Source organism: Manacus vitellinus, unplaced genomic scaffold (assembly GCF_001715985.3).
Source record: "Manacus vitellinus isolate BGI_N305 unplaced genomic scaffold, ASM171598v3 scaffold_5_pilon, whole genome shotgun sequence".
NCBI classification, from domain to species: domain Eukaryota; kingdom Metazoa; phylum Chordata; class Aves; order Passeriformes; family Pipridae; genus Manacus; species Manacus vitellinus.
The window spans coordinates 21,726,388-21,741,262 of NW_021940682.1; the positions used below are offsets into that span (position 1 = coordinate 21,726,388).

The following is a 14,875-nucleotide window of genomic DNA, read 5'->3' on the forward strand; positions in this document are numbered from 1 at the left end:
AATCGAGACTTGGTATTTTGGAGAGGTAAGAGGTACTGTGTTTCCCACCATAACTGTGGTTCCTGATATCTGCTGAGTTCAAGACTGAGCAGACCCAGGAGCTATGAACATTGCCTTGGCAAGCTGTGACATTCCAGCATAGCCACAGGCCACTCCAAATGTGCATGCCTGAGCCCCTGGCCCCTCTGTCACAGGTTACTTAACATAACACTGCCCAATAACTTTTACCTGGATCCAAACTTCATTTATTGATTGCTGGTTTGTTTGGGTTATTTTTAAATACAATAATTTTATGGATTAATTGTATAGGAAACCATTTTTGGAAACGGTCTTATTTCAGATGGATGCAATTAGAAATTATTTTATTGCTGTAGAGAGAAGGACAATGGACATGAAGAAGTACCAATGGGGTAATGCCTGGTAAAGTTTATTTGAATAAGAGTAACGTGAGCTGGCAAACAATCTACTGGTAGTTACAAATCTGATTTTGTCTCTTGCTTTGAAATACTCCATGCTGATTTGATTTTAGTAGCTTAGTAACTGTCCTCTCTCAGTAACTGCTCAATGTCTCACAGGTCTCATTTTGATAGACGACTTTTCCTTTAACTATGACGTAGTTGATCAGTGTTTCATGTCCCCCAAACTGGTAAATCAAGTGCTCCCACCTAAAAAGACACAATGTTTAAGAATATACAAACTTGCATAAAAACAGGTCACATACCCAAACAGGTCACATACCCATTATACCCGGAAATTTTAAAATATTTGCTTGAAAATGGGAAAATACTATTCCATGTGTACATGTTGACTCTTGCTGCATGAGTGCAGTGAGTTGATATACAGATCAGTGGGGAATTTCTTACACAAAATAAACAGGCATTAATAGATAATTTGTTATTAGGCATTGATTATTTGTAATAACAGTCCCAAAATCTTAGGCTCTATTTTCCACTGAATGAGTAAGGAGAATGAAAATGGGTCTGAAATGCTAGCAGTGTCCCTTTTTTAATGCATAGGTAATTTCTCTGCTCTCCAAACGTGGTAAAAAACAAAGTCCCAAATGTTAAAGCACATTTGAAATGGCAATGGAAGAACAAACCTTGATGAATTTATGATAACAAGATCCCCCTGCTTGCCGATCTCTAAGGAGCCATGTGTGTCCGATTTCCCCAGAGCATAAGCTGCATTAATGGTGGCAGCTGCCAATGCTTCATTCATTGACATCTTCATGTTTACACAGGCCAGATGCATCACCATAGGCTAGTAGACAAGTAAGGGGAAAATGGGAGTTACCAGCAACACAAAGCTGTTTATGCTTCAAATCCCTAAGCACTCTCCTTCTTCCTTGCACAACAGAGGGAGTTGTTCCACGTAAGGTAAATCTTACCAACTCCAAAATGAGAACTCTAAAATCAGGAATTCAAGAGCTTGTTTTATAAGCCTCTCAGTGCATATAAAGAATGGAACCCCTTCCATTTTCAAGAATTTCTGGCTAAAACTGCCAACACACACAAACAAGCATGAGCAGCTGCCTATGTGGGGCATACAGTCTCTTCATGAATACGAAGACCATTAATAGCATCCAAGGTCTATACACAAGTTGTACTAGTAAGAATTTCATAATTTTTCAGTGTCATAAGTATTAGAAGTGGCTTACCATTGAAAAACAGTATGCATTAGGATTAAAATCGCTGCCAAGAGCAACTATAACTCCTTCTTCCAACATTTTTCGAGCTTGAGGTTGCTTCAGTCTAGCAGGAAAAAGACACTTGTCAGTACGATTTGGTTAGTTATTATACAATGGTTTACAAAACCAAAAGTCATCACTCACTTTAGCTACCTTCATGCATTTGGTTTTGGAGATGAAAGCCCAAATTGTCCTCTTGCATCCCTACCTATCCCCCCATGTACAACCTAAATGGGAAGTGTGATCCACTGCTTTTGCAGTAACAGCATGTGACAGCAGTCAGTATCAACCATCAGGCTCCAGGACACTGAAATTCTGGTGTTTATCCAGACCTCAGCCAGAGTTTACAAGGTGAAAATCTCCATTTCTCAAAAAAACCTAATTTTCTAGTCCTTACATCTTCAAAGACAGGCTCCCAAATATGAGCAGTGGCACATGCAATGCAATAGTCCCTTCCTGATTATTTAGTCTGTGACTTTAATCTGCATACATTAGAGGATCTTCTCACTTAGCAATTATAATGCAAAAGATCTTTTCAATATCCTCAATATCAGGAATAAACATTTCAAAATTGTTTGGCCACTCAATCAGTCTGGGTAAGTGTTTTCAAGGGTGGACACTATGAAATACGCTCACTAGGAAGTTTTAGTCATAATCACTGTAGAGCCATTCCAAATCTATTGTGAGACTTCTCAGAAGTCTCACAGATTTTTGAGGATTTCCACCAGAAATAAGACATAAGGAGGCTCATTCAGGTCTATGTGCTTGTGATTGTCTTCACTGATCCAGACTGATCCCAAAGGCATGGATACATGCTTATGCTTTTGCATGAAAAGACCCTAAACCCACAAATATGGGTTTGCTGCTATGAAAGATTTCCTTCTATCTAGTGGCCTTACCTTAGCATGTAGGCAGTTGTTGGTAAAAGGACAGCAGCACACTTAGCTCTTGCCATGGCTGTGATACCTTCATCACTAACTTCTTCCAGGTGGCTGATAGCCCGGGCTCCTAGTTCAGCTCCAAGCTAAGCAAATTTTCAAGAGAATTACTCACTATTCTCAATTAATTCAGTAAAATAAAGTTGTTTCCAAACAACTAGAGGAGACAATTCACTATTAACGTAAAGTTTACTAAAAGAAATAATAAAGAATGCTTGAAAGCACAAACAGAGTACAGAGACAAAATATTTGTTAATTTACTGCAGGAGAAGCTTTAGCCATCCACGGAGCCAAAGCATACTTTCAGTGGTGTTTTTAACAGCCAACCATGCAAACTGTGGGAGAGCCAGGGATAAAAACATTATCAACTCCTGTTCATAAAGGATACATTAGAAAATGGTTCACAAAACTGATACTAGTTGCAGAACTAAAAGTCCAACTGCTGCCTTCAATGGGGAAGCCAGAAAGGCTTTTATGATCAATCAAGTTTTGGTTTGGTTTTGTTTTTTTTTAAATACAGCATAGAATAACTTGACCAGACTCCACAGGAAGGAAGCAATGTTTAAACAATGGTAAAACATGGTCTCAAAGTGACTTTCTTTTTCAAGATATTTGGGAATGTAGTCTTGACTAAACTACCCCTCTGAGTGTGCTCAGACATACTGGTCTGAGTAATAAGACCGCTGAGTGTGCTCAGTGCACACTTGACTTGTCGCTGCTAATGGGACATTTAATGAAAAAATATTTTTCAAGTTGTCTAGAAACCATGTTTTTGTCATTCTTGGGTTCGTGGATGTCCACCTTCCCCATCTGTATCCCATGTGGAAGATAAGCAAAGTCAATGTTTGATTAGCCAATGCACAGTAGTCCCAGAGGTCGAGGTTTCCTCCCATGTCCTCAACTCCAAAGCTGCACAAGTACTGCACTTCCTATCATCTGATACAAATACATGTCTATGAATGGTCTATTTTATAAAGTCTTAGAAAAGAAAGGTTTGAAAGCTGCAATTCTTTCGCAGATTCAGCTCTCATAAGAGCAAAAATGGCTTAACTGAATCGTAAGAAAGGCGCACCTCAGCAGATTTCATCGGATGGAGTTCATCACCATGGAAGTTAATCTGTAACCCTATATCTTTTCCAGCTTGAAGAATTCTCCTTGTAGACTCCAGATCAAAGACTCCCTTCTCACAGAACACATCTATATTGTTAACATGTATTTCACCACTTAGGTTGAGTTCTTTCAGTTTAGGGAGATGGTTACTGATAATGTCTTCTGCGGCTTCAGTAGCAGTTTTCCCTCTAATGAAAACAAAATGTTACAGAGCAATATGAGTAACACCTTTGAAGTCTGGCACATGTTCAAGCCATACATGCATTTACTAGATTACTTAGGAAATGATGTAAATATGAATCGCTCAAAAAAACTTCAGATTAAAAAATGTAAACCCACTGTACTTCCTGAAACATGAGTTACTTTCCATTCAAAGAATATTAGACTGTACTACTGTATATTTGTTATAAGGTTGGCATCTTGGATGCTAAACAAGATATGGGATATTTTAAAGCAAATTCTTCTGCTTTCCTATTCATTTATTCTGACCTCCTTATACTGTATTCCAAAACATAACTATTTAAAATATGTAAATGAGTATTTAAATATGTTAAATGGTATTCATGCAATATTTCTATGCAAATATCAAAGCTCAAAGGGGATGTGCAGTACTAGTAATTATTTTTAATTTACCTCTTCTCCTTTTATATCATTTAGAGTGATGGATAGATAACTATTTCTAAATCAGAGGGACCTCCCAAGGTTTAAATTGCCAAAGTTAGAACCACTTTTGAATCCTCTGTTACACAAAGATAACCCAGGAGAAATCAGTGAATGCTTTTGAAAGAGCAAATAATCCCAGAACATGAAGTTGAGTTAGTATTTTGCAATTTTAATATCCAAAGATAGATGTACATCAGTTAAATATCTGAGACATCTCAATTCTCCTTTCCGGCACTGTAAGATGTGCAGAGATTGGCCCTGCAGAGTGCCACACAGGACTGAACTGGGAGTTATGCAATGGCAATAAATTCAAGAAGCCAAATTCTGCTTGAATTTATAAACAAGGATGTGCAGTTATAAATCAGAGCAGAACTGTGCTTGCTTTCATTCACCCCTCACTGACACAGTCATTGGGGTTGCTCAGGCTTTGACCATGCCAAGCCTTCTCCTTTTTCTTCCTTTATTCAGAAGCCTTTGAAGGAATTTTGTCTGAAAGATTAGGGCCAGAGCCAAGACAAACCAGAGGGAAACATTAAGTCTAGGTTTCACTCCTTAGAAGATATAATGCCCAAAAACGCAAAACAAAACTGCTGGTGTTTTAATGCAGGAGACTCCTGCTCAGGCACCACTTTGAAATGTCTTGCCAAAGATGAAAAGGGCCCAATGAACCCTTGCCAACTGAAGAAAACAATAAAAAAATCAGACTTTCCCAAAATCATGAATTTGATTCAAAATGATGACTAGAGGGACCAGGAAAGAATTGCATAATTCCTCCTGTTCAAAATAAAAACCCAAGCCAGAGAAAAAGTTTGAGGGATAGCATAAAATTCAAGCAAAATATTCCAAACAAAAACATTTGATTGAAAAGAGAAGAGGATTTAAGAAGACCTAAACTGGAAAATACAGATAATTCAGTATTTCCTTCAGGAAATTTCCTCAAATCCCCAACTGCCTTTTCTCCTTATTTAAAATACAGTATCCTTACTATCTGTATTTTGTTATGCTTGATGTTCATCAGTGGGGACAGAAGCATGCAGAGACTGAGAAGGTTCACCTGTCTTTCTCACATGTTAATATGTTTGTAAAAACACTGGAATTTATTTATTCCATTAGCTTGTAGAAATGCTTAAAGTATTGGTGGGAAAGACTATTTCTCAGGATTTTGACTGAGATCCTCTCAAGGCTTTTTAGAGGAGGAAGAAAGGAAGGGCTAAGAAATATATATAGTTTTGGGTAAAATGTCAAATTTTTTTCCCATTAAGTCCTCCAAATTTTAGTGGAACTTCTTGAAAGAAGTAGTTGGTGCTTTCAGCTGATTTTAGTTACTTTATTCTTTACAATCTTCCAGTTACTGGAGATGATACAGGATTCGTTTTCAATAGTTAGATTAACAAAAGACAATTTCTCATTCTGCCCCAAATACAAAATAATTAGATTGTTAAAAAAAATGTCTAGGTCATGTTTTCTTGAATGGGGAGAGGTAGGGCTTTTTTTGGAGTATTCTTTTTTCTTTTAATGAACATCTCTTAAATATTGCCACATAATAGGCCTGCTTCCATCTCACATGCCTTGTCTTGCAGCAGCCTGCTGCTTAGTATGTCAAAATACATATGTTTCACATGCACCTACCTATCTAAAACTCCTCATTAATTCTTTCATACACTGAAATCTGGTAACCTGAAGACATTATTTTCATAAGGAAAAAAAAGTCAAAGCTAGAAAGGCTTTTTATGATATGCCTACTTGAGCTATCAAAATCATTGTGATTAAACACATTTAGTTTAGTTTTCTACTCATCTCATAGCTATAAGATGTATGCAAGTATTCATTGCATGGAAGCGTAATTAAACTTTGTCTACTGAGGTACATAAGGATTAAATACAGTATTTTTTGTTGTTAGCTGACAAAAAAAAATCTCATGGCAGAGACTAAGCTTGAAGGATAGCAGCAAATGCAAGAAGAACTTTCTGTACAGGAAATCCAGTAATCTGTGTTACATCCAGTGTGAGAATCAGCTGGATGTAGCTGCATGCAGGGGTTCTGTGCTAAGTTTTGCTGGTATTTAGGAGTCATTAAATACTGTCCTCCCATCTTCTTTCAAATTAAAACTTAGGACAGCCTTCTGTAAATACTGACTTGTTTCAAGTATGTTGCATTTTAGGAGTGGGGCAGAAGAAATCTTTCTGAAAATAACAGCCAATTTTCAATGCAAAGCAGTAATACTTAACAAGAGCAAGCAAAATTAATCTCATTACTTCGGCACAGAATGAGCTCCACAGTACGTTGAAGAAATGCCAATATCCATGGACCTCTTAGCACGTTCAATCACCCTGAGCATTTTGAGCTCTGTTTCCAAGTTTAAGCCATAGCCACTCTTGCACTCAACCAATGTGGATCCTGCTCTGAGCATGCGTTCCAGTCGGTGTTTGAAAGTACTGAACAGCTCTTCTTCCGTGGCTTTCCGGGTGTGTTCCACAGTAAAATGGATTCCTCCCCCAGCCTGGTGGATCTCCATGTAGGATGCACCTGCCAGCTTAAAAAGAAAACAAAAAACAACCCCCCCCATACAATTAGCTATGAATTGCACATTTTCTATCCAAGGGATTCTGTAAAGTGCCTTGAGGTCTCTTTGCAGTGAGAGAGACAGCGAGGGGAGAAAAAAAATCCCCATTAATTCCTCCTCCCTTTCCCTCCTCTCTCCCTTCCATTTAAGTGAAGAAATGAAGTAAGAAGTGACACAAAGAGAATTATTCTGAAGATTTTCTTCCCTCTGAATCCAAGGGGAAAACTGGACTCTAGCTCAAAATTCATTTATGTGGAAAAAAAAGGTGAAAAAAAAATCAATATTGAGATGGTAATAGAAGGCAGTACTTTTATATTGCTTCAATTAATGCAAAAATATACCAAGGCTGGCTGCAAAGGTTGCAGTTACACTCCTCTATCAGCCTACCACTATTCAAAATCATCCCTCCTCCCTCAGATTGTCTGACAGAAATCATATATTTTTCTATAATGGAAAAATGGGAGTCATTAGAAAGCAGAAATAGTTGTACATTTAAAAAAAAAAAAAAAAAGGAGAAAGAAAAATCCAGCTGTGTAATTTTACGCCATTACCTTCATTGCAAACTCATGAACCCTATCACCAGCCCACACTGGATGTGTATGTGCATCTACCAGGCCTAAAGAAAACAAAGTAAATGTACACTTGAGTTACTTCAATGTGTAAGAAAAAGGATTATGAACATGAAAGGAAAGTGAATAGACAGTGGAAGCTCCCCTACAATGTCTCTATTGGTTAGAGAAAAAAAAATCCAGCCAGCCAAATATCTAGGATTTTCTTAAGAGGCTATTAATTTTCTTTCGATTTTTTTTTAGGTCCAGCACCTTATGCAAAATGTCTCCAGGTAAATGCATCAGTTGCTAAGTTTTTCATATTATTTTGATTATATTTTCAAACTGTAGAAAAAATGATAAATTACAGGCTTTGAAAGAGTTCATTAGACTTCAAGCATTGAAAGAGTTAATTAGATTTTAAACCTGTGCTCTTCAAAAAAGGCAAACTGCTTAGGCCAGGCTTAGCACACTAGCATTTCCTCTAGCAACAGTCCACTTACTACAGAGGGAGCTTTTTCTACATGCTGTGAAGCTGACGCTACTGAGTGCCCGGAGGTCTAACAGCTCATGTGCTAACACTACTTGCGTAGTTTAATAGGCTTGCCCAGGGTTGGGGGGGGGTTATCAGTTAAAGTTGCAGAGTATGTGACTTAAAATACCTTTTGCCTCCAACTGGTTGTGGGCAGGATGGAGAAACTGAGTTTTGTGGCTGAATTGATGATGGGCAGAAAAGAGAGATGAATCTGAAAAGTCACTTGGTGACTTTTACCAGCTACGTTACTGTTGTGATCTATGATACAGAGGAACACATGTAAAGATGAGAAAGAGGTCAAAGCTCCACCACAAAGCCCGAAAGAATCACCTCTAGTGCCATAATTTTCTCCTTACAGCACACCTGATGGGAACACTGTGATATTCTGGCCCCAGCACAAGATTCTATCATTATGAATATAGAAGAAAAAGGATGGAGTGACATTTAACATGCATGTACTTGTCACCACACAGCATTCATAGAATCACAGAATGGGTAAAGTTGTAAGGGGCCACAGTAGGTCATCTGGTCCAACCTCCCTGCTCGATCAGGGTCATCCTAGAGCACATGGCACAGGATTGCATCCAGATGGTTCTTGAATATCTCCACAGAAGACTCCACAACCTCTCTGGGCAACCTATTCTAGTGCACAGTCACCTGCGCAGTAAAAAAGTTTTTCCTCATGTTCAGGTGGAATTTCCTGTGCTTCGGTTTCTAAGTCTGTTGCTTCTTGTCCTATTGCTTGGCATCACCAAGGAGAGCCTGGCTCCATCTTTTTGACACCCTCACTCATATACATTGATGAGGTCCCCTCTCAGTCATCTCTTCTGAGTGCTGAACAGGCCCAACTCCCTCAGCCTTTCCTCATAAGAGAGATGCTCCAGTCCCTTAATCATCTTTGTTGCCCTCCACTGGACCCATTCCAGGAGCTCCATGTCTCTCTTGTACTGAGGAGCCCAGAACTGGACACAGCACTCTAGATGTGGCCTCACCAGGGTTGAGTGGAGGGGAAGGATTACCTCCCTTGACCTGCTGGCAGTGCTCTTCCTTAGTATCATTATGAACAAATGCACCTACCTGGTAACACGCACTTCCCGGAGCAGTCAATTATCCTTTCAAATGTTGCTTCTGAAAACTGATTGCGAATTACATCTGCCTGGCCCACAGCTTTGATACAACCATCCCTGCAAAACAGAGATAACAAACAAGGAACGTACAAGCCTGTTGAAAAGTCAAGTGCTCAGTGACAGAGCTCCTGGAACAACAGAGGCAGGACCTTGAGCAGGACTGAAGGTGCCCGTGGGGAGGTGGTTTGCTCATTTTACAGATGCACAGAAAACAATGAGGTAACACCAAGTGTTCCAAGCTGTTTGCCATAATGTTTGTCATGTCCTCTGCTTAGATCCCTCTAGATAACACCTTGTTACTCCTCTAATTCCAGACAGATAACACTGTTTTTCTCCTGTGGGTCAGCAAATATACAGCATTCCTCCAGCAGGTATCTATCTGCGGGGTTCTCTTCCCTTCACAGAAAATCAAACTGTCATCATCTGGAGCTGGATCGTGCCCCGTGCCCTGAGAAACCATAGGGATCAGCCTTTTCAGGGCTGATCTTTGGTTGAATAGCAGCGTTCTGCCAGTGGAGCTTGGGGATGGTACCGGGAACTCTGAACCGCGCTGGGGGATCTCTTCCACCCTTGCACGGGGCTTCTCCTCACCCCACCGGTGGGCTGAGCCAACAGCCGGGCAGAAGCCGGCGCTGGGGGCGAGGGCAGCTCGCAGTGACTCCTTCCCGCAGCCCCCTCTGCCGCCCCCGCCCCGGCCCCGCACTCACAGCCCCACCACCAGGCTGGCGCTCCGCAGCACGGCCAGTTCGGCGGCGCCGTCCCGCCGCCGCAGGTACCGCTCTCCCCGGCCGCAGACCAGCACCAGCTGCTGGGCGTTCTCCAGCAGCAGCCGCTGCCGCTCCCGGCCCGCCATGGCCGCAGGCATCGAGTGCGGGGCCGCCGCTCGGCTCAAAGTCCCCCGGGGCGGGCGGGACAGAGCCCCTCCTGCCCCCCGCCCCGTCCCGCCTCGGGCCGCGCTCAGCCCGACCCCGGACCCGGCCTTGGCTCCGCCCGGCTTGGTCTGTCCTAACTTTGCAGCAGCCTGCTCCAGCGGAGGGATGCTTGCTCGATTCGGTCCAGGATAACGGGACAGCATCCGTGCATCGCTCTGATTCACCATCAGCTCCGAAGTACCGGCTTTTCCAGCTGGGACCTCCCAGAGCTCTCAGTTCTCACAGTACCATCCGGAGATTACCCTTTGCCAAAAAAATAGGAAGTTCTGATTTGGGAGCGTTTCTTTGCCCACATGGTCCTTATCCGGACTCCATCATCTCACCAGCATCCATCACCTTTCCAGCACCCACCACCTTGCTTGCATTCCAGCAACAGCTTCTGAGGGACCTCCCCCGCACCAGATGTTCAGACAGACATTAATTTATCCGGGCAGCTATTAATTTATCTGATTCCAAGATCGAAATTCTGCTGCCCCCTACAGAATCAGGGATGGAAGAGTCGTGGAGCAAATATTTACTCTCAACATGGATTTTTTGTTTTCTTCTCTCTTCAAATATTCATAGAGTCTATAGGGCTCCAGTAATTCCCAGCTGGCAAGTGGAGTGTCCTTCTAAACAAGTGGTCCCTCAAACACCTTTCTGGTAGAGGCAGTCTTGTTTAGAAACCTTCTTTTCTTTTAGAAAGAGGATCAATTTAAAATGCTTGTAACACATCCGTGTGCAAATATATTTTCCTGTCCAGCAGAAAAAGATGTATATGTTAGCTCTTTGAATGAACCTTTCTGGTGAAGTCTTGTTTGCAAATGAGGCAAAAAAATGCAGCTAAAGCACAGTAATTTGTATTTAATATCAAAACTGAAAAGTGAGTAAAACTACGTGTTGGGTGTTACCTTGTGATGCTTCTCCACCAGCTCAATACTGTATCACAACATAATCCTTGTCTTCCTCCTAAACTCTCACTGGGCATGCAGAAGATTGACAGGAGAGCTGGTAGAGAGTGCTTTACTGCTTTCAGGAGTTGCTGCTGATTTTCCCCAGCAGTTCCACAATATGTTTGAAAGCAGAAATTAAAGAGGAACCTTGCAAGAGCCAAGGGCAGATCCTAATTTAAATCCTTAGAATAGGTGAAGATTTTATGCTTAGTAACATAGGAGCGTATTTCATTTTAGGACTTACATTCTGCTTGCAGAAAACTTACAGCCATGCTTGTGTATGCCCTGGTTCTTTTCTGGTGAAGATTTTTCTCTGCAATAGGTCAGCCTATGAAGAAAAAGGTTAATCCACTGCAATCAGTGGTTTCTGACATGCTGTGCCTGATCTATTTTTAAGAATATTGCTCAGAGAACTTAGTACAGAAGCAGTTTCTAGGTTGCATCCTCAGGAAATTCTAGTTTTATTCAAGAGGTAAAGATTCTAAGTACTTGGCTGTATTTTTTTAATGTTGGCAGAATTCATTGGATGTAAACAGAGGACTGTAGGGTGTTAGAAAAACCCAGCTTAAATTTCTAAACTTAGAGCAAAAGTGCTTTTTGAAAATAATTTTAAAATGTGGCATTTTCAATAGTACATTATAATAATGAGAAGTAAAAAAAAAAAAAAAAAACAAAAAACCAAAAACCAAACAGTGAAAGTAGAGATAAATAAAAAAGTTCAGTATCAGGTTATTAAGAGATTTCATCTCTTCTCACTGGTGCTTTATGTGACAGTATGATGCACTTACTCCTCAGGAACACCTTTTCAAATACATTGTCAGTTACATTAGAATGTTTATTCTTGTAAACAACATGTAATTTTTTTCAAAAGGGCCAAAGTTAAATATTTGTCTTAGACCAAATATTAGCTAAATTTTCCTTAAATTTGTGTTAGTTTTTTCTTCTGCTAAACAGTCCTTTACAATAATACATATAGCATGATGAAATGTCCTGAAAGGAGACGCTGTGCATGCCTTAACAAAAGCTAATTGTTAGTGGAATTTACTGAATGCTATTTCCCTGTTTACAAAAGCAGCAGAGGTTACTAGACTCTCAGGATCAAACATAGAAATTGCATCACACGAACAAAACTGACTTGCAAATGTGGAATAGATCCAAACTAAATTGCAAATTTGTTATGTGTGCTTGGTTTCCATAACCCTCTGGTGACATGGGGTCAACCTTTTTGGGGAACAGCGCAATCTGCCCCAGAGGAGACAATTCGGTTTTCCCTGAGCAGTGTAACCTTGCCAACTTAGGTGCCTAGGTTTCCTTTTCACAAAAACTGCAGCTAAGGGAAAGAGAGCTTGCATGCACTTGTGTCCTGTCACAGACGTAGGAACTGGTACAATTCCAGCATCTGGCCTTAGGGCCAAAGCTTGTCATTCTTTGCAGTCAGTGACCTGCCCAATACAGAATTGGAGTTCACAGCATTTTGTCTCTTAGCAATGATAAGGATTTAGGGTCTTCTCAGCTAGGTTTTGTACTCCTTTTGGGTACTCCTAGGAATGGGAAAGTTTCCAAGTAAAAAAATAAATAGCAACCAACCTATACCAAATGAGTAACACAAAAAATAAGCTCAAAACTACATGTGGTGCCATATCTTACTGTAAGTCTTTCCAGGCTCTTTTTGACTAACTAACTTTTTACCATATTAAGTAAGTGGTTTTGCAGGGTATAATTTTTTGCTGATGGAGTGTCCTGCTACTTTGTCTTCAACTTCTTTTATCCTATAAACAATTTGAACAACTTTATCACATGAAAGCATTTTTTTTTTTAGTTACTCTTGGTATCTTATATTTAAAAAGTAAAATTATGAGCTCTTTTATTTGTATCTTTAACATACACATAATTGAATGTTTGCAGTTCTTTTACCTTTCGGACTTGCTCCAGAAGCGATGAAAAATCTGTTTGTATTCGTGGGGCTTACTTCATACCAACTAAGGACCAGCTCTAATTACTTCAATTTATTCAGAGTACCTTACCTTCACCTGCACTGTAATTCATTCCACACCACTTAGGACCAAAAATAAAATGGTCTTTCTGAGTCTGAAGTCTAAGGAATGTACCTATCAGAAAAACATGCGTAACAAAAAATCCCCAAAGAATCTGAAACTATGTGAAAGGAGCATGGTTTCGCTGAGAGTGAAAACTCAAGACTATAAAGCAGCTTATCTGTCTTTAAAAGAGGGAGAGAAACTACAGGAGAAAAATATCTTTGTTTTCTTCATTCTGAGTGGGTTCTTGCTTTTGCAAAAGGTAAGTCGACTTGTCTTTCCTATTATTCATCTTAATGTAGATTTTCACCTTTTTTTCTTCTAGATAATGGTTTCATCTAGATATAGTATACATTAGGTATGTCTTTTGAAAGGTCATAATAAATGTCTCAGTACTTTAATTCATTTCTCAACAGCCCCTCACAAAAACAAATGGAAAAGATGTGGCTGCTTTCCAGATGATGGGTACAGGTCTGTCCTGGAATATCAGCAGCCTGTTTTTAAGTTAGAAGTATCTGCCATGTTAAGGACATGGACAAAATGCTCCCTTGCTTCTTTTGTGCTGCCAGTTTTTAAAAAAGGTTTCTACTCATTTTAAACTGCTACTGGATCTTCCTTGTGTGAAGAATTTTCCTAGCACAAAAACTAACATTTGTCCAACAAGTAGCAGTGTTCTATATTGAACAATTCTCACCCCATAGGAAGGTGTCCTAGATAGGACAGCTGAAGACCAGTTCATCATGGTGGGTGTAACCCAAAACTGTATTCTATAGCCTTCCATGTCATTTCCCAGAAACTAGACTATTGTTGTCAATAGACTATTCGCACCCTCTGCCCATAGAGCCTGACTCCTCAGGCTATAAACTAGGTGTTAAGAGGCCTGTGAGATAGGAGGATGCTCTTGTCCTCACACCGTTTGTGGAACTCCCCGCCCTGAGGGGAGCACTGAACATTCCTGCCTGAACTGGAGGATATTCTTGGAGTCTTGGAACATTTTTTTTAACCCACTCGTGGGATCCAGAGGAAGGCTGCATCTCATCGCTCAGCCAGACTTAAACCACCACTGGACTGCGATCACCACTTTTGGCCAGATGTAGCAGCTCTCCCACCAGCAGGTTCTTCCCCTCTCCCTTTACTTTGGACTCAAGCGGGGCCCAAGGAACACCACTTTGCTCATGCTCCAGGGTGCTGGGTTATACATTTGGGTTTTTGTGGGTTGAGACCAATTGTTTGTTTGTATTATTGTACTTACTGTATTATTTTAATAAATTGTTATTCTGACTTATAATCTCTCCTTTGAGTTGAGTTCATTTCCCCTGCTGGTTAACTCTTAAACCAGCACAGAAGGGAATCAGAGGAAGTGCTATGAATCACAGGAGGACTTCAGCTCTCTGCAAGGCAAAACCATTTTCTTTACCCTCATGACAGGAATTAAGCATTCTAGCTGTACAGCACAACTCCAGACATCTTTCTACAGGTATGCCTCTGTTCAGTTGAGGAACCAGTCACATTCATCTATACACATAAAAGTGGTTCAGCATAAGCTAAGCCTTCCCAGTTATTCTGAAAAGCTGAAAGACTAAAACACTTGGTAATTTGTCACAGTAATGGCGCTGCCTGCTGATCCAGTGCAAAGATCACACATGTTAAACTCACCTCCAGCCCCACTTCCACCTCATGTGGAGGAGCAGCTTTCAGGTCAGTGCTGGCCCATTCCAGATAAGGAACTGATTACATACTAAGATGACAGTCACAGCTTTTTCTCCTCCAATACTGATACCACTGTAACTTCGATGGCAGCAGA

At 40.5% G+C, this 14,875-nt stretch overlaps 1 protein-coding gene across 1 annotated transcript; it reads right to left on the minus strand.

Annotated features, from left to right (window-relative positions):
- Positions 1 to 210: 210 nt before the first annotated feature.
- AMDHD1 (amidohydrolase domain containing 1) lies at positions 211 to 10,055 on the minus strand. The gene is made up of 9 exons (XM_018080906.2): positions 9,879 to 10,055; positions 9,122 to 9,228; positions 7,513 to 7,577; positions 6,654 to 6,931; positions 3,698 to 3,923; positions 2,587 to 2,711; positions 1,658 to 1,751; positions 1,100 to 1,260; positions 211 to 665 (listed from the first exon to the last, which is right to left on the minus strand). The coding sequence occupies exons 1-9, from the start codon at positions 10,034 to 10,036 to the stop codon at positions 551 to 553; spliced, it is 1,329 nt and encodes a 442-aa protein (XP_017936395.2). The 5' UTR covers positions 10,037 to 10,055; the 3' UTR covers positions 211 to 550.
- Positions 10,056 to 14,875: the final 4,820 nt, after the last annotated feature.